Source organism: Porites lutea, chromosome 4 (assembly GCF_958299795.1).
Source record: "Porites lutea chromosome 4, jaPorLute2.1, whole genome shotgun sequence".
In the NCBI taxonomy this organism is placed as follows: Eukaryota; Metazoa; Cnidaria; class Anthozoa; order Scleractinia; family Poritidae; genus Porites; species Porites lutea.
Window position 1 is genome coordinate 41,161,217 of NC_133204.1, and position 23,157 is coordinate 41,184,373.

At 39.1% G+C, this 23,157-nt stretch overlaps 2 protein-coding genes across 2 annotated transcripts; both read right to left on the reverse strand.

Moving 5' to 3' along the window:
* Positions 1-4,428: 4,428 nt before the first annotated feature.
* LOC140933610 (lipase member K-like) lies at positions 4,429-12,483 on the reverse strand. Its single transcript, XM_073383215.1, has 8 exons — positions 12,340-12,483; positions 12,038-12,240; positions 10,789-11,105; positions 8,730-8,973; positions 7,962-8,117; positions 6,832-6,903; positions 6,216-6,284; positions 4,429-5,471 (listed from the first exon to the last, which is right to left on the reverse strand). Exons 2-8 carry the CDS (start codon positions 12,158-12,160, stop codon positions 5,193-5,195), a joined length of 1,260 nt encoding a protein of 419 aa, XP_073239316.1. The 5' UTR covers positions 12,161-12,240; positions 12,340-12,483; the 3' UTR covers positions 4,429-5,192.
* A 1,371-nt stretch (positions 12,484-13,854) lies between these two features.
* On the reverse strand, positions 13,855-22,839 carry LOC140935731 (gastric triacylglycerol lipase-like). Its single transcript, XM_073385300.1, has 8 exons — positions 22,713-22,839; positions 22,482-22,612; positions 19,140-19,456; positions 18,112-18,355; positions 17,482-17,637; positions 16,830-16,901; positions 15,207-15,275; positions 13,855-14,341 (listed from the first exon to the last, which is right to left on the reverse strand). Exons 2-8 carry the CDS (start codon positions 22,596-22,598, stop codon positions 14,108-14,110), a joined length of 1,209 nt encoding a protein of 402 aa, XP_073241401.1. The 5' UTR covers positions 22,599-22,612; positions 22,713-22,839; the 3' UTR covers positions 13,855-14,107.
* Positions 22,840-23,157: the final 318 nt, after the last annotated feature.

The following is a 23,157-nucleotide window of genomic DNA, read 5'->3' on the forward strand; positions in this document are numbered from 1 at the left end:
GTCTAATATAACCAAAGCCTAATAAAATGTCAAAATCTAACCATACAAAAAAGCTTGTGTATCAGTGTCATCTACCAACCCACACTGATATAGACATATCACGAGGGATATCAATGTTATAAAAACTCTGATAATTTGTCGTACTTGGAATTAACCTTGAAAAATAATTAAAAATTAAAATTGTAGTCTCGTGGTCAATACTATTGTAAGATTGCGATCTTGCATCCATTTTCTGCTCCTAGCTTTAAGCGTGAGCTTTACTGATTCCAATTGCTAAACAGGCTTCTTTATTTAAAACCTAAGATTTACTTTTAATATAGAGTCCCTTTGACAAAGATGTTAATTTGATTTTTCTCAACTGGCCGATCTTCAAGGTCCTATTTCCAATAAGCAGTTCTCTAATTTGGGTTTTAATTTAGTAAATTATCTTTTTATCCTCATCTTTTTGGAACATTATAACACCATCCTTTCTCGCGTCAACACAGACAAAAACAGTTTCCGACTGAATTACCTTTCTCAATTGATAGTTGGTTATTAAGAAGGCCATGTTTATTATCAACTACAAAGAGTTTTTTTAAAGGCAATCTTTCGTTGTAAATAAACCAATACCCGATCATCCGTATTCCACAAACTATATTTTAACATCCTATTGGTGTAAATAACGAACGAAGCCTGCTTGCAGTCTAATTTCCAACTTCCAAATTATTATTAAGTTCCTGAGCGTAGAAAACCGAAATGATAGAAGAAAAATATTTAGATTTAGATTTGATGTCTTTAGTTTTAAAATAAAAGATTCCGACTTGTGTTTATCCGTAAAAGATCGTCCTGTCGCCCAATTATAATTCACTGAAAATGATAAATAGTCGGTGACATTTTAACAGCCTCCCTCGAAAAAGGGCGTTATGGTTTTATTAAAGAAAAAAAAAATAAAATAAAAAGGAAACGACGGCAAGCCAGTGAAGCAAATTAACCTTTAAAAAAGGAAAATAAGTTGTTTGCAAAGATCCAATTTAGCAATTATACTTTTGTGTACAAATTTTTACTTGACGAGGCAATACTTCCTCGGCAAAATGTTGACGTCGTTTGAACGTTTCAATAGTTTTTGACAGTTTACACGCTTCTTCTGTATTACTTAGCCTTTCATGCATGAAAACGAGGTTCATTTTAATTTCATCGCAAACACTTTTAACATGGTTATTTTCTGTTTCTCTAAAATTAATACCAACTAACTCGGCTTAACGTTCAAGGGATCTTCAAGTCCGAACTGGAGTGATTTTACGGCCATAGAATACAAGAGAACCCTTGCTGAAAGTATGATAATATTAACACGCGTAAAAACGCTGTGTTTGGGGGTGATCATATTAATATGCGGAAGTAATTAAAGTAATTACCTAACCATGATTTAGATGTAAAATCATCCTTTTAGTCTGTTTAATTTGTAAAAATAATTCACATATCAAAGGCCGTCGGCTTTATAAGGCGGTTTTAAATTAACGGGGAGCGCATAAGATTTTCAGAGTTTAAAAGCGGCAGAAGCATACAGTCAAACAAAATCATCAAAAGGTAAGGGTAAGAGTAATATTTTTGCTTCTTGAAAATAGCGGCAAAACTATGACAATGATCTTTCGCACGAGATTGCGCCAACGTGCTACAACAAGCACATGCTTGAAGTATCGCAATATTTTTTTTCAAGGGTTTTTAACTTGGACCTCTTATTTCTGTATAGTTTTCGATGAGACCGCATCATCTTAACAGTTAACTGCAATTTTGTTATGAAGTCATAAACCAAACATTTCGCGAATGTTATTTTTCAACCAGCTTTCAGCGGTATGATCATAATAGTTCTGGACTCAGCCAAGGTGAGGCATGTTATCGGTGACTGAGTCCAAGCGAGGAGTGGACAGGTGTTTTAAAAGTAAACGAGGGCCAAAAACAGTATCTTAAATTCTTCTTTTTGTCAGTATTCGCTGAAAAAAAATCATAAAGAGATCCACCTTCATATACTTCAGAAAGAAAATTCAGAACAATTTAACATCAACTATACATAGAGTTTCCAAGTAACTTTTTGTTTTTTTGGGTAGATAATGCCTATATGCAAAAAACTCACAAAGTGTATATTAGAGACCTCATGCATTCTGAAGTCGTCTTTTAACTATCCAATGTTTTTCCATGTTCAAAAAAACTTCGGCGGGAAGTCTTTTTTCGCCAAAGTAAGCTATCAATTCTTCATAGGCACCACTCTTTTTTTGCCTGTCAAGCCAAATTTACTATTAAATATGTTTTCGGAATTAAAACGGTTCTATCCTTACTTATTAGAGTCTTTTTTTACCTCATTTTAGGTTGAATAATGGACGCAAAACGTCTGGTAGCAGTTCTGTTAGTTTCATGCCTCTTCTTTTCTGTGTGCTTACAACCAGCTGCCTCACAGGGGCTCCGGTGGGGTCGTGAATTTGAGGAGGAACATCCTCGGATGAATCCAGCTAAAGCTGATTACGTGAGAGAAAGACTTTACCGGAAGAGGTTCGAAAACTCGGCAAAAAAGGGTGAGAAGATTAAAGCCTATGACTAAACATAGATAGCAAAATGAGAGAAAAGAGTCTAACAATTATCTTGAAAAATTAATTTTACATTTTCACTAAATGCTATAATAAATAAACAACAGGAACCGTGTAACTTATTAAAATAGCTGACCAGCTTTTAGAAACGTATCTGGAGTCGGGTCCACCCATTTTAGGATCCATTAGAGAGGCGGGTGACGCGGGTCTGTCTGGTAGAAAAAATATACTTGATATACTGTGAAGGAGGCACAAAGTTATGATTGATTAGAACTGAATTGGCTTAGTCTTACTAAAACTAATTGGACGCCAGTTCGTCTAGGTGAAAGAAAAAATATTATTAAATAAATATAAGCTCTGGACTGTTATAGAGCAAATTATATTTGGAATAAGCTGGAGGCAAAAATAGTTAAAATTGTGCAGATTTTATGAACTGTCAACGACACCTTCGGCCAAGATTTTGTTGGTCAATTCTATTCAGAGGTTCTCTACCATATTACTAGATAGAACTGCAAACTTTTGACTTTACATTATCCTAAGCTATCTTCAGTCCAGATTTCTCCTCTTTCCGACATGGTGCCTCCAAGGTTACAAAGGTCAGTGGTTGCTTTAAGCCACGTGATCAAGGACGTTGAGGATAAATCTAACGGGTGCTATATACCGAAGACACCTATTTTGGGACTAAATGCACTAATCTTTGGCTTTTAATTATCAAGTGACGCTGTTGCTTCAGTTGCAAGCAAGCCAGACAATTTTCCATAGTAACATTCCAAGAATATTTTTCTAGGAGGAGGGGTTGTAGAGGTTTCTCGATCGAGAAACTCACGCTGATGGTTGATTAAAGCAGTTTAGGTCACTCAACTGAAAAACAAAATTAATCCATTAACCCTGCTATATAGTCAACATTAAATGTATCTTCATTAACGCCTTTGCGTAATTTACTCTGTGATTGATTTTTATCTTTCTGCTTCATAGACTTTGACGTCTGAAGATGAGATCATTCGCAAACTGGAAATCAAAAGATAACTTAACGGATTGACCATGGAGGGACCAAATGATTAAATAAGCCTTTTTCAAACTAAATCAAAAAATCTACCAGTAGTGACTCAAACATAACCACGTAATATAGAAATGCCATGAATATTGCTGTATTGTATGCTATGATTTATTGTAAATTTTCGTGAATCGTGGTAAAAAGCCAATAATAAAGCAAGCGTTGTAAGACACTGATTCGGCAGGGGTTTGGATATTACACTTTGTTTATAGTGCCTCTTTCTTAGTATACATTATTTTGGGAGGGAGCCAGGACTGAAAGAAATGTTGAAGAAATGCGTTTACTTGAGCTTCTTATTTGCTTTATTTGTTCATTTTCAACTTTTATTTCCCCAAGAGGGTGAGGTGGGCATTGTGACTCTTTTATACTTTTGAGTTTGTGGACAATCCTGGGGTGTGAAACATTACTATGTTTGGCAATATGTTTGAGTGTTATCATTTTTGCATTATTTTGCATTATAAAAGCTCATTGTGGGGGTTCTTGGAAGAGTTACAGAAAACAATCACGACGTGAAGGAATCTCGAAAACATACCTTTTCACCATTGCCGTTATTTTAATTGTATCATTTTTTATTATACTTATTATCTATCGTTGCCATCCACTAGGACAATGAAGGACATTTTTTACACGCAAAAAACAACCCCTATACGTCATCGAAACCGCCAACGGAAAACACTTTGTGTATACTGCTTGAAATATTCCATCAGCGGACCGTGGAAGGGCTGTAAGCCCGTTTCGTCAAGATATGACATGGCCATAATAGTATATAGATTTTTTTAGCCATGGCTAAGGGGGTGGACCTCCGCTATAACAATACAATTCTCACGACATTGCAACTTTTATTTGTGTAGCACATCCTATCACCATAAGAAAAAAAAAATATTGTTCACAAGTTGTAACTATTGTCACTAAAGCTACCCCACTTTAAGACATAAGCACACAGATCTAGAGAACCTTCACTTATCTTACGTAAAAACAAACGAACTGAAAAACAGTAAACAGTAATTTAGTACCGGGGGGTACAAGGATAGAAAATTAATGATATAACAATTCTTCTAGTGTAGCACATGAAATGCGATAAAACAAAAAGAACTGTCGACAACAAAAAGAAAAACAAGAAAATGGAATAAGCCCAAACATAAAAGTAAACAATAAATAATAAACCCCCAAACAAACCCGGTAAAGCATTAAAAGGCGATGTCCAATCCTTTATAATAAGTTTGTAAACACAAACAAACTTTTTGCGTTAGCGGCCTCCAGAGCGTGGTCCACGCAAACGATGTTACACAACTTTTTCAAGCGACCTCGAGAAGGTTTTGATATGACTTTACGTTGGTCAAATTAATGTCAAGACGTGCGTAAAAAAAAAACGAAATATGACTTTCAGCCTTTCCTTATGACAAGTAGCGCCCAATGGGTCGTTGAATGGGTAACCAAGTGCATGATTTAGCTAGCTAGAAGATGACTGGTCTTGGAATTTACGGATTAAGAAGAATATATACCTGCAACCGTATACCCACAGGTTTGTGTCTGTTTACAAACTGGACAAATTTACAAATTGGACACGGCTTAACAGTTGCAGTTTATTCTTCTTCCATTAAGCGAAACTCAGCGATATTTGTTCCAAGAAACTGTTCGACCTCTATCATATCCAGCATTTTGGAATAGAGGACGCTTGGGGCGTCATTACCGAATAGAAAGTCGGCGTGGTTCCATCCTTTTATCTCTTGAAAGTACCTCAAGTTTGTTATTCTCTTCTTTAGTAGCTGCACGTCTTTTGGGCTAGCCAGTTTGTCATTTGAGCCAGAAAAGAGTACAGCAGGTGTTGCCATGTTTTCAACACTATACTCCGGTGGATGGAACTGAAGTAACAAATAATAGTAAAAGATGATTTCAACAATTGTTGGAATAATTTGCCATCATCCTGTAAAATTTGTATGACTTCTCTAAAAAAAAAACAAAGAACAAAACGAAGAAACTGTTTGTGTAACTGGTAGTTTTCGCAGGCATTGTAGACCAGATTCACCCTGCCAGAAGAGCTTTCTTTTGTATTCTTGACACTTGAGTGAGGAGGAGAAAAAGGAGGCTCTACCTGAATCGTGTCAACCCTTTGAGGTCGCCAGAGACCGAACTTTTGGACTAGTCAATCTCGTTTTCCCTCCTCTAACTGGTTTCTTCGACTGCGAGCATCCGTTGATTGATAAACCGATAGTCATAACCAAGCCCGCTGTAACCAGCGCACTGTTATTACGCCTAGGTCCGAAACTATATCTTAGCAACATCCGGCACTAATAGACTCTGGGTCCACCTCAATATCTTTTTTTGTTAGAGTTCAGTAACTAGTGTTTCATGAAAACTTACAATTCTTCTACTTTCGTAAAAAAATAAGTCAACACACGTCGCTGCCAAGTTGGATAAAAAGTAACGTTGAGCATAAAAGCTACAGTCTAAGTCTACAGTTTGAAAGGGTTGGAAGTCAGACTTGAACTTTTACATCCGCGTCGAGTCAACTTAGTCGCGGTGTCCATATTTTCCGAAGAAAAATCTGTGACATATACATTACAAGATAATAACGGTACAGACAAGGCAAAAAACAACTCCTGTACCTGATAGTAACGCATCAAATTTTGAAAGTATCCATAATCAAATTTTGCACATTTTTTAGACAACACCATCTGGAAAAAAGAACAGTTTCAAGTGTCATAAATAACTAAGTTTAAATAACCAGCCATGTCTTTTAGCTTGCAGATCGACTGAACTGACGATGAAATCTTGAGCTGGAGGTTGGGGTGGGGCGAGGGGAGGGGAGGGGAGGGAATGTGATCTTTTGGCCTTTTCCTAACCATTCACAGGTTAGAAGGAAATCAAGCAAATTGAATTCTAGGAATCTTACTTATAAGAAGAAAGAGGAGGAGGAACACGATCCATACATTCCCCTGTTTACAGTCATTAACTGGAGATTTCTTCTTTAGCTTTAGGATTCCGGAATATCCTTTAGTTTTGTGATTTTAACGTAGAAACCTAACAGGACTTTAGGGCCCGGTCAAAAGTATCAGCTTGTTTTCCCTGGAACCGAGTAACTACGATTTGATTACAGAACTGCTGAAGTTAATTACCTCAACTTGATGAATATTTCGTACTTCGTACGAGTAGTAGCGATAAGGAGTAATCAGCAAAAATTGATATACTTAAAACTACTGAGAAAATATGGAGCTGGTCTACCTGTCCAAAGTGGACAAAATTCTTAAATGATGTTCCTGATCCCCAGTGAGACAATATGACGGGAACTCTTGACTGAAAACAAATCAGACTACTGTTAGAATAATAGATCGAAAGGGAAATTCAATAACTTATAATGAAAACAATGAGATACATGAATAGTAACGCAGCCACCAACCAATTACGAACAATGTGAAAGTATGCATGCTTAGCCTGCCAGGATGTTTGTGCCCGGTTTCTTACATCAAGAAAGTTGTGTGCCTCTAAACTCCCGGCAGTTACCCTCGGTTCGTTAGCTATCTCCAAACCGTTCCGCTAGACTACCAACGAATAGGGAACCGTCTCTTCAAACCGCAGCTACGACACCCTAATTACTAGTTCACACTTTATTCTTAATTCTAGGTGACTTTTGCCTAGGTTCAAAAAAGGGTAGAGAGTCTTTATTTTAGGCCGGTAGCTGGAAATAGTCATCTGACTAACACACTTTCAGTAAAATCCAACTGGTGGTCTTTTATCAATGCTGCGTTCTGATTGGTTGAGCTACTACTAGGCTATATGTTTGTAGCCCACTAGTAGCGAAAAGCGCCGGCTTTGAAAACTAAAACAATGGCGGCCGAATTGCGTTTTGTTAGCTAAAGTTGTGTTGTCTCCATATCTTTGAGCAAATAGTTGGATTTTAGTAAAACACAATTTTTCCTCTCGCCCTCATGGCCTCGGAGTCAATAGTCAATAGCCCATTGACTCAGAGCTCATTCGGGCTCGAGGAATAATTGTTAAATACTCGATAACTATTGCGCCGGCACAAGAAACTATACCGGATAGGGCTTTTGATCAAGAATAAAAACCGTGATTTTGGCGCAATTTCTGTAACGGAGCGAAGCTGCGTCACGCCGATCTCTGAAGTGGAGAGAGTCACATATCGGAGAGCTGTTCATAGTATACCTGATGCCTTTTTGTTTCGGGACGAAAATCTATCCGGTAGAGTGTAAATATAGCCTTACTTTCCTGAAAAATAACCTAATTAGGCGTTCTCTTGGCTTATCACCCATCCCTCCCAAGAAGGATTGCGCGACAGCGGGAAGTATTCTATGGACGGCTGTACCGATAGGCGTGATCACGGACATCTTTCTTACCATGTTGATATTGGCGCTGTCAAATCCAAAGATCTCCTGCCCAGCGTCATAACAGACCTTCTCAGTAAAAGGACTATCGCAGACCGACTTCTCTGTCAACATGTTCACCATCTCATTCGTCCCCATCTTCCCGAGGTGGTAGTCTTGAAAAACTTTCTATAAAAGAATAATTCATTTCAACAAGGAAGTTGAATATTTAATTGTTAATATTTGGCGAGTAATTAAACGATTGATAGTTTAGTGGAACTCCTCAGTTTAAAATTCTAGTCGGAAAAAAAAAATCGCGGAAGACTCAGTAATTCTTAAAGTTTGAGAAATTCAACCTCAAATTACAAGGTCGAAAAAAACAACATATATCACTATAGAAACGTCTAATATAGGTACATCATCCTTGGCTATAGCAGGGGAGGATGAAAAACGAACTCCCCTAAAAACGCCTTCGTGGGAGGCTACCTTGGCTACGGAGCTGGTGGGATTTATCTCGGGCGACTTTTTCATTCCATGGGTACTTTTGTTGTTTCTACTTAGTATTTAAAGCCTCTACAGGAATAAGCCATTTCCAAGTTCCACAATGTCTCACTTTCAAAATGAGGCTAAGTGCAAAACCGGCTTTCTTGTGAAAATGAGTTTTATTTGCATGAGAATGAAAGATCAATTTCATATCAAATGATAGCTTCGCAATTAGCCTCGCTTTGAAACAGAGGCTTTGGACAACTTGGAAATGACCTGTTAAACCCGCTTCTTTGATTATAATCTCCCTAAACTCACCAGGACTGGATACAAAGCGTAAGCAGCACTGCGAATGAACTCGGAGCAATATCCCACTGTATAGACTGGTGCTAAGGCAAAGAACATCTTTACTTTACTGGCCAGATCAGGATTGGAAGAAAAGCCAGTGAAGCCAATAAGCGTGCCCTGGGAGTGGCCAACGTAGAAGAGCTGAGACTGTCCACTGATGTTCAAGGCATAGTTCAGCATGGCGGGAAGGTCGTATTCAGCCATTTCCTGCCAACTAAATGTTTAAGTCGTCAGAGTGTGAGTGTGATGGCCAGTCAAGGTTTAATTGAAAATAAAAACGGAAAATAGCACTTTCAATAGGCGAATCTTTACTGACGTCATTGTTTACATTTTTCCTCATTAGCATACGACGTAACTCATAGAAGCCGTGGCCGTCTATATGAAATAAATGCAAACGTTGAAAGAGCTGATTAAGTTGAGCAATTTGTGCAATTTGTGCAATTTTCAGCTCTATTCAAGCAATATTGAAGGAAATATCCTTCTCAAACTCATTAATAATTCATAAAGAAAATTCAAAGGAAATTAATGTTTAATGAGTGTTTGGATATCGGATGAAAAACTGCTCATTTTTGCATCCTTAATTTCTCCTTCAAAAATGATTTTGTTTGAGAAGAAATATCAAACATTCGACACAGTGTTTCATCACCAGATGAAACACCTCGAAGTTCGTCAAAAATACTCCGCTACGCGTCGTATTTTCAACTCTCTTCTCGGTGTTTCATCTGGTGATGAAACACTGCGTCTCATGTTTGATGTAATATATCAAACATGAGATGCAGTGTTTCATCACCAGATGAAACACCGAGAAGAGAGTTGAAAATACGACGCGCAGCGGAGTATTTTTGACGAACTTCGAGGTGTTTCATCTGGTGATGAAACACTGTGTCGAATGTTTGATATTTCTTCTCAAACAAAATCATTTTTGAAGGAGAAATTAAGGATGCAAATACTAAGCAGTGTTTCATCCGATTTCCAAACACTCATTAAACATTAATTTCCTTTGTATTTTCTTAATGAATTATTAATGAGTTTGAGAAATATTACATCAAAAACTGCGAAATTACTGTGTGGCAAAAAAGTTAAAGAGCCATACATTCTCTGTAAAATTTCGAGATTTTAGCAGAGAACTGAATTTCTCCGAAACCATTCGGTGTATTGGGCTCAATTTTTCAGAGATAACTGAAACTGCTATGCCCTTTCAATATTCAGAGTTTTTACTTTATTAGAGTAATCAGATAGTGAAAAGCGTATGTTAACGAGGCAAAAAGTGTAAACAAAGATTCGCCTATACCAAGGGGAGGAGCGTTTCGTGAGACAAAAACTGCTAAGTTGGATACTACGGGTGCTTGGTGGGACAATCAAATGGTTCGCGCCATTTATGAAGCTTCAGAAAATATGGGCTGTGATTGGAGGCGATGAACATTTTCTACTCTTTTCAGTCTGTTCAGCTGATTTGGATATGTATACTTCGTAGCGGGTCGTTTCCTCCCCCCACCAATTCAAATTCTATAGTCAGTTTATATTCATAGTTTCAAGTGGTTTGTGTAAATGGTTTCTTTGTCTCAGTAGCCCTAATTATTTATGACGTAGGGCTGGGAAGCAAAGTAATTTGAGAATCAACCTAGGTTAAAAAATTTTAACCTTCAGGTAGCGATTTACGTGCAGTTAGTCATTTTCCATTTTTTCTTCATCCTTTCTCTCTTTCTTTCATTATTATTATTATAATTATTATTAACATTATTATTATTAATTTTTTTTTTTGGGGGGGGGGGGGGGAGGTCATCTCTAATGAAGAGGGGCGTACCCATAAAAATGAACGGTCCTTAAGCACCCGCACACTTTCAGTGAACTGATTTAACGATTTGCGCTTTAGGAGATTAAAACCGTTTTTTCGAGCGACTGAACTAATTACTTCGTGCACTATTATAGAAAGAACGCTTTTCCAATTTTCTGCTGATAACTAACGCTTTTCTACAATTTGCGCGTGAACTACTACGTCAAATTCTTCGCTACCAAAGCAGTGAATTACCTCCAGTCCCAGAATTCCTCTTGACTAGGGTCCAGTTTTACATGCCTTTGTGAATACACATTACCTCGGATGTTCCCAAGCCAAACATCAAACCCTCTATCAGCCAGAATGTACCCAAGACTCTTTGTTGGTCCATTAAGAACCCAGTTAGTGCTGTCCATCGTTAGACCGTGCTGGAGGAACACAACGGGCTTAGAGGAAGTGTCCTTGCTGGTTTGTCGCCCATAAGGAATCCTTTGGAGGTTGAGAATGAAGCCATCCTGAGTGGTTACGTAATGCTGTTCAACTGGATAACCTCTGTCCCGTATGAGTTCACTCTACAATCACAACAACGGATGCATAAATATCTTTCCAGAGGGCTGTGTAATACGATATCAAAATACGCCATTTTCGAATAATAAAAATTCATACTTGGCTCCGAAGCTTAAGGGGTACAAAACAGAGGATTCCGAAGGAATTACGATTTGAGGATTAATAATTCATGAAGCTTCATGTCCTATGTTTTAATCCCCTTAGGCGTCGGAGCCAATTATGAATTTGATACTTCGTAAGTAGCCTATTGCTAAATTAAATGCTGTTTGCGTGAGACCCCTTGCTTGGAAACAACCTTTGTCCAGTTTGTTTGGGAGGCGGGGCGGGAGGTCTTCTTTTTTTTTAACTTGATCAGCTGTAATTTCAGTAAGAGACACAAACATCACCAACTCAATCCCCACATTTATCTTTTTTGTACAAGAAATCGACGAAATCAGATTCTTGAGGGCACGTAGGAGAAGCATAATTTACTTAGTTCTTCGCTTCTACGTGCATCGAAGAAATTTTCTGTTCGCTTTGTTTTTGTGCGCCGGAAGGGCTGAGCCGTTCCAATTGATTTTAGTATAACATCCAAGATTCTCTTTCAAGTATCTTCATTCGCGATAAAAACTTCGAGGAAAAAGGAACTACGGTCTACACTTTTTCTCATGACATGTTATGACATTCAAGTAATTTCTTCTACCCTATCCCTTGGTGAGAAGTCACAGTCGTCACAGGAATAACAGTTGTTGCGTAAAGGTATGGATCAATTTGGAAATCCTCTCTTGGTAAAGGATTGCTCTGATTAAAATAAAGGGATCCAAGGACTGAAAGACTGAAAATCTGATCCCTGATTTAGTGTTTGAAAATGATCGGCTACATGAAGACATCGAATTCGAATGGGATCTTTTGATTACGCTGTGTCACAAAAAACAGTAAACAAAAGTCATTTAAATACCACGTTTCGGTAAAGGTCGGGATCTTCTTCTTTTTCCTGTGTCTTCTTCAAAGGAGCGCAGCTCAACAAAGGCAAAAATATTAAAGCCAAGATTATGTAGTTTGTCTCTAAGTGGTTGCTCATTTTTCTGGTAAACAGGAGTAAACCACGCAATGCTCTATGACCTTTATGCTCAAACGATGGACAAGCAACTCCGGCGAGATCTGAAAAACATAATTATTACTTGTTTTGTTTCGTGTTGTAGAGATGGCATTAAAACTAGGATTTCACCTAATAAAAGAAAAAATAGATCAATTCCTTACCTTTTCAAGAGCGAAGGTGCTTACTTGACAGATCTCGATGCGGAATCACCGTGTCATGAGAAGTGCGTATGCTTAAAAGACACCCGATACTTAAGGGTAATTCTCCACCAGTCACAAGACCACCCATTTCCTGCTGCGAGGATTTTGCAAGATCATTGTAGCGCCGGAAAACAAAGAGCGAGGAGAATAAAAGGAATGTTTATCATGTTTCTAGCTAATCAGGCTGATGGGGGTGGAAAGCATTCATGCGAATTTATGAATATCCTTAAACAGAACAGATATTTTCTTAATTTCACTAATGAAAAGAAAAGTATTGAAATGGGAATACCATAAGACTACCATGGAGATACCGTGCGTAGCAGGCTTTTGAAGAGGGTGGCAAATGGGTTTTCAGTGACCAAATCTTCAGCGTGATGCTAGCCTGCGAACAGCAGACGCATTTCCGGTCGTCGCTTCTCTCCCTCCGAAAAAGCGAGAGAAGCGACTACCGGAAATGCGTGTGCGTGATCAGACCCAAATTAGCCGCGCGATGCGTGATTGGGAGTAGGATGAAGCGTGATTTACTATTTTCACCACGCGTAACGCGTGATTTTCCTTTCTTGGGATGAATATCCGAATTTGAAACAAGAAGGTTTAGAAGCAGGGGCATTAAAAACAGTTAGTCGAGACATCATTTTCTGGCTCCTCGACTTCTGATCTCCTGTCAAAATCCAAAATTGTGACTGAATAAATTAATGCGATGTTTATGCTGGTCAGTAAGAATACTATTGAACGTTGTGCACGGTGAGGTCCAATAAAGCGAACAAAAACATATAACAAAGAACTCTGTCGGGTTCATGACCATTCCACATTATTAACTATGCTCAAACTGTACCTTAATTACTCCAGCTGGCTTAATTTGTCATATGGTCGCAAATTTTTTTTCCCACTTCATCATGAAAACAACATGACAATAAAAGCGCCTTATTAGAAAGATACACCTGAAAATACGCTTTTTCTGCCGATAGTGAAAGTAACATTACTGTACTCATTCCTGCAAAAGACTAACTATGCAGTTGGTTTCCTTCTGAAAGCAATAGGGAGCTTTAGCAACAACGACGGCGACGTCACTTTAAAAATTAATTCGCGCTGCTTCAAACTTAATCGCGCTTATTCCATCTCGTTCAATTCGTCAAATGTTGGCAATTTTTTCTGGAGTCTAATTCTAAAAGACTGTATCGAAGTTCACGAAAAGAAAAAGGAAGTGGCTGTCTTGTGCTCGCATCCGCTTAAAAACTTAAAAATATGCATTTTCACGTCGCAATCGTGCAGTGACGGCAAAGAAATGTACAAAGAGTAGCCTGGGACTAGGCTGCACATTGAGGGAAAAAGACAAAAAACGCCGCGAGCCAAACGGTGGACTTCCTCCCCAGACTACAACTCGGCTCGCTTCGCTCGTAGATTTGTGCTTTGTTGGTTATCTAAACCTATTTCTTTTTTACCGTTCTCTTTGACGTCGCCGTCATCGTTGCTTAAACTCCCTGTTAATAGCAGGCGCTTTGAAGTAATATGGTTGCGAGAAAGAACGGCCGGGGGCACGCGATTGAGATGACGGCAACGACAACGATTAAACGTGTTGTTATATTTCACATACATATAAATAATCAAATTTTGTTTCAAAACCTCATTCCAACCTCATCCAGTTGTTATTTTCATTATGCTGTCGATTTATATCAATCGTAGAAGCCTGACGAGTTGAATAATTCACTTGACATTTTCATTCCTCTTCTTACAGAAATTTCTCCAGTATGTCTTGAATCCTGTTGTACAGGCGTTTGGGAGCATCTATTCCAAAGATAAAGTCTATGTGATTATATTCCGCGATGTAATCATCGAATACAAGATTGGATATCTTGGCTGCTAAAGCTTGAACATCGGTTTTGTTGGAAAGTCCGTCCTTGCCACCGTAGAAAAAAGCCGTGGGTGTGGTCATTTTAGACACGTCATAGACCGGTGGAGTGCCCTGAAAAATAGAAACATAGTTTTCAAGACAATAAACTGCGTGAAACTTTGAGATACCAAATAAATAAGAGTGCTACGTTGTATAATGAAGTTATCGTTTGTCTCACGATATTGTCACCTGGGCTCAACATTTTCCCTTTTTTTTTTAGAGCATCCAATCACCAAAGTGTAGACAAAAAGAATTAAACTAAGTTTGCTGTTTAAGCTTTCATATCTGAATTCAAATATCGCACCCCCGGTGCGCAAGCCTAGGTTATCATCAGCAACCCGGCCCTGGGATTTAGATCGCAACGCAACGTCTTAATTGCTTACTAGTCTTCGCCAGGCGATGAGGAAGAGGTTGTGTGATTTAATACGCAGTGTCTGTTGTATCGCAACGGTTGGCTGTGATTGGTGCATTTCGATCCTTACTGAACTACGACTGCAACAGGAAACAGGAACGTAAAAAAATACAACAACAACAAACAAACTAACTAACTAAAAACGGACACGTAGCGTATTCGAATCATTTCGCCCCTCCTCACGAAAACGCTAAGACAATGGAATTACGTTAGCATCCCTTACAGGGCATGCACCAGATGGTGTATTACATCATAGTATTCAAAAACCTCCGCTTCCGTCCCTCCGCACGAAAACGATAATATAGGTTGGCGTATTCAAGAAACTCCACTACGGGGACAGTTTTCGATATTATAGCAGCGTTTTTGGTTCCCGAAAACGCCGTTTACGTGTAAACGGAAGGCTAAAACGGAGAAAAAAAAATCTACGTTTTCAAAAAAACCCGGATACACGTGATTATACTATTTGATATTTTCATCATTCCACAATCTAATAAATGAAAAATATCCAACAATGGGTAAACACACCTGATGATAATGCCTTAAGTTTCCTTCTCTTCCGTAATCAAACTTCTGACACCTTCCCGCCACTATGATCTGTCAATCAATCAATCAATCAATCAATCAATCAATCAATCAATCAATCAATCTGCTTAGACACACGGGATCACATTCTTTTGCCCTTTTTACATGGAGGTGGGGGACCCCAGGTAGGTGAGGTAACCCACTTAGATATATAATATAATCGCTCATTTTAATTTGTTCACGTTTGCATGATAGGTATGGGGTGACCCGCCGAGGCGCCAAGCTTTTGCCCGCCATTGTTTTGTTTACGTGTTTAGCGACCACTCAATAACCGGGAGAAAGTGCACCCCGGGATGTCGGGGTTGTAAAACTGAAAGTAAACGCGGGTTATTTTTTTACCCCACCAGAGCGGGTTACCTCAGCTACCTGGTGTCCCCGACCTCCATGCAAACAGGCCCTTTAGAAGGCTACAAGTGAGACCACGAAAGTTTGCTTTAACATACTGCGCATGCTGAAAGAATCTCTAATAACAAAGAAAATATGTGCACAAATTCAATACATTAGCTGCCTTTTTTGTGTACGGTAGGCGAATCCTTTTGTATACTTTTTGTGCCATTAACACATAATTCTCATTCTCTGATCAAGTATATATAGCAGAATTAGCCATTATCAGCTAGAAATTATGAACTGGTATATTGAATACTCTGAAACATCCTTTTTCTAAAAGATGGATATTTCACAAAACAATGGTTTGACTCATTGGCGTTTTTGCAGCCCAGCACAATCATGCACAAGTGAAGCCTTTAATAGCGGGTATTTCCTGGAGTGTTACTTGCAGAGAGATAGGTGCGCCAAAGCTCAAATTAACCGATTCTCTCAATTTTTAAAATGTATTTCGTATAAACCACAGCGGTTTCTTTGGCGAAATTGCTGCGTTAATGTGGGCAATCCGCAAAAAAGGCGTACGAACAACTTATGTCTCTGTCTCCGAAGACTGCCTCGTCCCAAGTTGCACGCAACCGCTTATTTTGGGGACATTTTATTTAATAATTAGGTAAAGCGGGGGCGAAGGAAACTCCCCGCCGCTTGCGCTCCGCGGTCTTCCCATCATCCTCCGCTCGCGCTTCTTGCTAGTTTCCAGCACACAGCTTTTCATGTCCCAGCACGTAAACGGACCACGCCCAGCATTGTTAATACCAAGGGAGGAGGTTGCTCCGAACATTCGCTCATTATGCAGGTAGCAGTTTCTAGACGGGGAAGAGAGAAGGGGGGGGGGGGGGGGATGGGGTGGCTTACTGGCATAAGTGTCGCACTTGAACACTTCCTCTGTCCCCTCTCTGGGGACTTCTGGGGATTTTGGCCACAAATTTTGCCCCAAACTGCGGTTTTGTAAACCTCAGAAAGGGATATTTGATCAAATGTGAACTGTTTTTGAGTCCCAAGGCTCGGGAATTTGACCCCCAAAATGCAGAAAAATTCATATGCCGAACCCATACCCGTACCCCTCCTCTCCGTCCAAGCATTGATACCTGCATTAATCCAACAACGACAACTGAAATAGTTTAGAAATGTAGAACACAAAACAAATGGGAAAAGAATTAGCAAACTTGCAGACACGATACAAACCTGTCCAAAATGAATGATGTTCTTGAAAGAAGTACCCGCTGGCCAATTCGACAAATAAATCGGCACACGGCTCTAGTAAGGATGGAATAAAGTCCTAATTAATATGTAGTTTTGGATCTTTCTGCATGTAACGAAAACATTGTGAATTATGTATGTCAGTTCCGAACTGATAAAATTATTAAAAGCAACGCTATTCGCTTCGAGGATGACAAAATCCACCAGAGAAACACATCAGAAATGGAGCCAGTATCTAGAGGTGACACAGTCGAACCACCGGTACAAGACCACCCAAAATAACACATGAAGATTTAGAGGTCTCTTACTAGAGTCGAAAAAAAGTTGTGACTTCGATTAATATCGATTTTTCGATAGAAATCGATGATGATTTTTTATCGACTTTTATGGATATTGTTAAGCGATAATAATCGATAAATTGTTTCTCCTGTGACTTCGATTTCTACCGATTTCCGATATCAATCAATATTAATCAGCGAATTAGATCGATTAATATCGATGACATCGATTGATTTCCGATATCGATTTTTATCGATTAACTAAGTCTGGTTCAAAAAGGAGGGTCAATGCTACTCTCAAGCAAATACAACTTATTTTCCTAAGTAAGCTAGATTTTGCAGATGGTCACATTTCTCACCATGTTATTGTTAGGGTCATCAAAACCAAAGATAATTCCTCCCACGTCATAGCAATAATGCTCCGACCACTTTTTTCCACAAAATCCGATGTCTATCAGAAACTCCAGGAAACGACCTGACAAGAATTCGTACTCGCCGAGGGGATGAAGAAGTTCCTTTAAAAAAAGGGTCAAAAATTTAACATGACAAGATTACTGATACAGGGGCTTTTTCTCAGTCAATATTGGGGTAAAAAGATCCCATTAAAGAATATATCTGGATTATACTTTCTAAGCCAAAGTTATATTAAAAAATAATATAATACATATTGAAAGTTTTAAGCCTTATTGCCTGGCGAAATCATTCATACGTTATTTGCCCATTTTTTCTCTGAGCTTTAGTGCCCCTAGTAACTATATACATTCTCACGCATAACCTGTTATCTAATAGCTAGGCAGAAGACCAACCAAGCTGAAGTTTTGCACAGCGTTTCAATATCGCTATTACATTATTTTCATGTGACAAAATAAGCTAAACTTGACTTAACAAATACAGTTTGAGGTGATGACAAGTAAGATACTGCAAATGTTAAGTATCTAATATCAAGCCAATAGTTTCGCACTAGTTTGACTGTGTTTAAGCTCTATTACCTCGAAAGGATACAGGGTAAAAGCCACATCTCTTGCAAACGCTGAGGTATGGTTTAAACAGTAGATTGGTGCTAACGCAATGAACAGTTTCACTTTTTTCGCTAACTTGAGGTTCGTCGAAAAGGCCTCAAAACCTGTCAGAGTTCCTTGGGAGTGAGCAATATAGAAAAGTTGGGCTTGACCACTGATGTTTAAAGCATATTCCAACATGGCAGGAAGGTCATACTTCGCCATTTCCTGAAAGCTAAGGAGAGACAGGAGAAACTTTGGGTTAACGTGTAATGGAAGTAAAAAGTGTTCGCTACTTTTTCAACTGAAAAATCATGATTTACCCGGTATAATTTTTATTGTACGTAAATGCTGTGCATTGTGGCTTTTGCGGTGATTAATTCGTTTGCCTGGATCGTCACACGGCCCTATACTACAGTGGGATGGACTGCTTGACAAGCCTAAATGAGCCTCCACTTGGCTAAAGTGGCTCGTTATCCTTGTAACTATCGATTGTTTCGGATCATTTTACCTTTCTGGGAAACTGCCCACCTACCCCTCCTCTAAGCAAACATTAATACTCACTTCTCAACTAAGGCGAAATGTTGGCTTAGGGGAGGGGTAGGTGGGCAGTTTCCCAGAAAGGTAAAAGGAGACTTCTTGACTAAAGGAGACCGGAAGATCTACCTTCTAGGCTGAAGTCCTTTTGTTTCGTCACGCATTCTTCGCCAACGAGCGTTGAAGAGGAGGCTTGCGTAACCATAAAAAACAGCTGCTAAACCTATCCACAAACGATTGGTCGGCCACTGTAATGAACAATACATGGTCCCATATTGTTCAAAACCATGAAACATTTATCATTACTTATGACGCCTGTAATAGACCCAATGTTTTCATGTGAATGAACTTTGCAGAGCACACACTATATAATACGAGCGATTCATCGGATTAAGATTCCCGCCTATATCAGCCTTTCCTCACGCGTCCACAAAAGTGGAAAACCTGTACTGACGGCCATACACCATTCCACCCAAACTCACCTCCAGTCCCAGAATTCTCGTTGGCATGGCTTATAGACTGTATTATGTCTGGAGTATCGGTTTCCCCGGGCGTTTCCAAGCCAAACATCAAAACCACTGTCCGCTAAGATGTACCCCAGACTATTGTGCGGGTAATTCTGCACCCAGGTTGAGGAATCTGCCAGAAGCCCATGCTGTAGAAACACCACGGGTTTAAGGAGAGGTTGGTCTGTCTGTGTCCGTCCGTGCGGAATGCGTTGAACACCGAGAGTGAAATTATCTTCGGTTTTCACAGAATGTTCCTCCACAGGATAACCACGACTTGCGATCAGTTGAGTCTAATTTGCCAAAACAGAAGTAAAAAGACCGAGAATGTAAATTATAAAACAGATTGTACCTTCTATGATCTAGAATTCCTCATAGGAACCCACAAAGACAAAAGCCGAAATAGTCAATCAAAGATACATTAGGGCCATTTATACGAGGAAAAATAAGACGCGTCTTACATAAGACGCGTCTTAAATAAGACGCGAACTGTACCATTTTTTACGAGCATGTCTTATCTAAGACAAGAACAGCTCGTATAAATGGTTCGCGTCTTATTTCTGTTCTTGACTCGTTTTCATGTGAGTGTTGCCCGTAGCAACGGCAACCAACAAGGCGCAAAAATTTTCCCGCCAAAAATTAACGCATGCGTACCATGCGTTCGCGTCTTATGTAAGACGCGAAGGTCATTTATACGAAGTTTTTCTCGTCTTAGCTAAGACGCGTCTTATCTAAGAACAGGTGTTAAGGGCTGTTCTAAAATAAGACGCGTCTTAGCTAAGTCGCGTCTTATTTTAGACGAAATGTGCCGTTTATATCGAAAGTTCTCCCCTCGCGAGTTGCCTCTTCTCTCGCCAGTTGCCTCTCCTGTCTTGCCCCTTCAGTAACCCGCGTGGTCATTTGCGTGTCTCGTGCGTTTTGCTCGATGGACCAAGAAAAAAGGGAGACTGCTCGTAGTCTACCGCTAGGTTGCCTGCTAGCAGAGTCTACTAATCCGTGATGCATCAGATAAGTAGCAACATCTCGGAAGCAGGGAACGATCCTAGAGATTCGGCGCCACAAAGCACAGGTACAGTGTTCTTGTGGTCTTCTACTCTTACTCTTCGCCTATAAATGTGCGACACCAAGCGCCGAATTCCTTTAATGGGAGACTGTCAGTTATAAAATGAAGGGCTAATTTTCTTTTAAAACAATCCAATGACTGCCAGTTGAAACATGATTTGGAGTTAAAGAATAAATCAAATCTAATGTCTGGCCAAAAGGAAAACTGAAAACAAAACAAATCAAACAAAAAAAACATCAGCGTGACATCATGTTGACACTAAACAGGTTATTTTGGTTGTAGATTTAGTTCTGTATTGATGATATGTTCCGCCAAATCAAGAGCCCCTTTTAAACTCGATATTAAACAGTTGCATCCTTAAAAAAGTCATATCCTTGGCTCCCTGCAGCTGTTTGGAAAAAGCACTTTATACACTGTCTGTCAGCTGTATCATCGAATTGAATTGAATTGAAACTTTAATAAATACTCCCAAAAAACGGTTTTTCAGTACCTATTTACAAATATAAATGCAAGCTATATCTAACAAGCTAATAATTTTTAAATGCTAACTGTCATTCGATCATTCATTCATTACAAGTTTCAGGGTTTTCGTAAAGGCCTTTACAGTTGTAGCGTTTCTAAGGTCTTCGTCCAACGTGTTCCACAGGGATACTGCTCTATAGGCGAAGGTACGTTGGCCAGTGGCTGACCTGAATAATGGGATTTCGAACTTCTCATTATTACGGGTTGTGCGATTATGTACAGAAGATCGTTTTTTTAAATTAGCACATAGGTATCCAGGAGCTAAATTGCTGGCACACTTATAAGCCATAACAGCGTCTCTGAATTTGAGCATCTTGCTAACTGGAAGCCAGTTGAGTTCGTCAAGTAATGGCGTCACGTGGTCATATTTCCGAGCGCAGCAGATAATTTTGCAGGCGAAATTCTGAATAAGTTGCAGCTTTTGGATGTTCTTAGATGAGGTATTAGACCACACGGTCGAACAGTAGAGCATTTTGCTAAAGACAAGAGATGTAATAATTAAAACCAAAGTCTTTCTATCAAAACAATATTTCACGCGGTTGATCTGAACCAGTTTAGTCAAGCAGGAAGAGACTAAGTGGGAGATATGAGTGTCATAGGTCAGGTATAAATCTATGTATACTCCTAGATCTCTTGCTGATTCGACAGCCATAAGAGTCTTTCCAATAAACGAAACAGTAAAAATCAACTGAATGAAATGGAATCGAAATTGACACGTTGCGTGACTAATTACCAAAGGACGTTAATTACCTATTAGTTTAGCGCAGACCTAGCCAGCGTAGTAATTCAGTTTTGACCGATCAGACTTTAGTTTTCGATATCTATGTGAAAAGAATACCAGTCAACTCGCACTTAGCGGACAGCTCGATAAGGTAGTCTCCAACGCAGCCGGTTTTTTTCTCGTCACGCAACGCCGTAAGAGGGATGCCTCTCTAAAACGGACGCCTAAAGTTGGTCCCTGCCGTTTCTCAGTTAATAATTTTCTTTGACTCTCTATAGCGCAGACACCTCTCGTACACGACAATTTGCTCTCATCGACGTCAGTTTTAGAGAGAGCTAACTGTAAACATTTTATTTTAAAAGTTTGACCCTAACAGAAGAACGGTAAATCATGACAGGGCGTTTTCGACGCCCCCTAAACTCTCCTTATTAATACCTCTCTAAGAACCCGGCATCCGTTGACTAAACCACGAACATAAAGCTCGGCATTCAAACTTTTTTGAATGAGTCAAACGTTGAAAGTCGAGAAAATCCTGAAAAAAGCACTGCTAAAAGGGTCAGTTCATTCAAATGGTCACGCCATCGAAATTACGTTACATAACTCGAGGCTAGGATTGGAACAGGAGAGTGCATCCTAGGTGTAAATACGTCTGCAGAGAATGTTTTTCAAAACAAAGATTTATCAAATCATTAACCCTTTAATACAAGAGACAAAGATAAACATGTTGCAAGTACTCTGCAGCTTGTCAACTAACTTGAATTTTCAACTGGGTCATCCCCCAGTCTACACTATTCCTGTGGAAACAACTTACAAATAAAGCAACTTAAAGAATGGGTCTGTACAACTAAGTAGCGAGACTTGTTCAGTGAAAAATTCGTTCAAGTTCACGATTCTATTGAACCATGACTGTTCACTAATGAAAGTGTCTGTTCTGTATTCTCCTCAGAAGACTATCACATGACTTAGAAGTTCACAGATAAAAGATAGAAAACACGAAATAATATGCACTTACAATGTTGCGGAATGCATCAGGATCCAGTTTATCGCAGCATTTTTTCAACGATCTGCTTTCAGCAACAAAACAGAGGCTCGCCAAGGTAACCAGGAGCTCAAGATAGGACGCGTTCATCTTTGACGCAGTGCCTGAAAAGAGAATGAAAGTTTTAGCGATCACTTTGCATGACTCAGTGTCATTAGCTGTCATGTGAGACCTTTCTAATAGTTAAGTTTTAAAAGAGTGTACCTATAAATATTCTGGAACCCGGAAAGGCATCACGCTAGATACAACTGACTTTAAAAGTTGAAAGAACTTAAATGTCTAAAATGCATAATCTAGTAACACTTGACTCTTTAAATATGCGTACGCCATGTTTTCCCCAGAGAAGGAATGCAAATTGATAGTTTATAAAGGTTGTGAAGGTCAACGTAATTATTAAAACTTGAAATTACAGCATCAGCCATCAGAAATGCCAAATTTCTGTGTGACAAAAGTGTTATTGAGAAAATGAACTCATACATTTAACGTAAATTTAAATTTTTTAACATCCCATACTACAGTACTATTAAGTATATAAACCAACTGAAATTGGATTGATTTTCGGTGAGAAATAATTATGTCCCTTCAATATTCAGCATTTTGTAATTCCATGGAAAACGAAATGCGTGTGTTAATGAGAAAAAAAATGTAA

What these genes read in the sequence shown, in the direction of transcription:
- LOC140935731 (XM_073385300.1), bottom strand. Translation starts at nt 22,598, where the DNA reads ATGAACGCGTCCTATCTTGAGCTCCTGGTTACCTTGGCGAGCCTCTGT. An exon ending in ATGACCCTAACAATAACATG is followed by an intron (nt 16,902 to 17,481) that starts GTGAGAAATGTG and finishes CATCCTTACTAG; the next exon opens with AGCCGTGTGCCGATTTATTT. An exon ending in ACTTAAGGCATTATCATCAG is followed by an intron (nt 14,342 to 15,206) that starts GTGTGTTTACCC and finishes TCTATTTTTCAG; the next exon opens with GGCACTCCACCGGTCTATGA.
- LOC140933610 (XM_073383215.1), bottom strand. Translation starts at nt 12,160, where the DNA reads ATGAGCAACCACTTAGAGACAAACTACATAATCTTGGCTTTAATATTT. An exon ending in CCGACCTTTACCGAAACGTG is followed by an intron (nt 11,106 to 12,037) that starts GTATTTAAATGA and finishes TTGTGATTGTAG; the next exon opens with AGTGAACTCATACGGGACAG. An exon ending in GAGGAATTCTGGGACTGGAG is followed by an intron (nt 8,974 to 10,788) that starts GTAATTCACTGC and finishes TTAAACATTTAG; the next exon opens with TTGGCAGGAAATGGCTGAAT.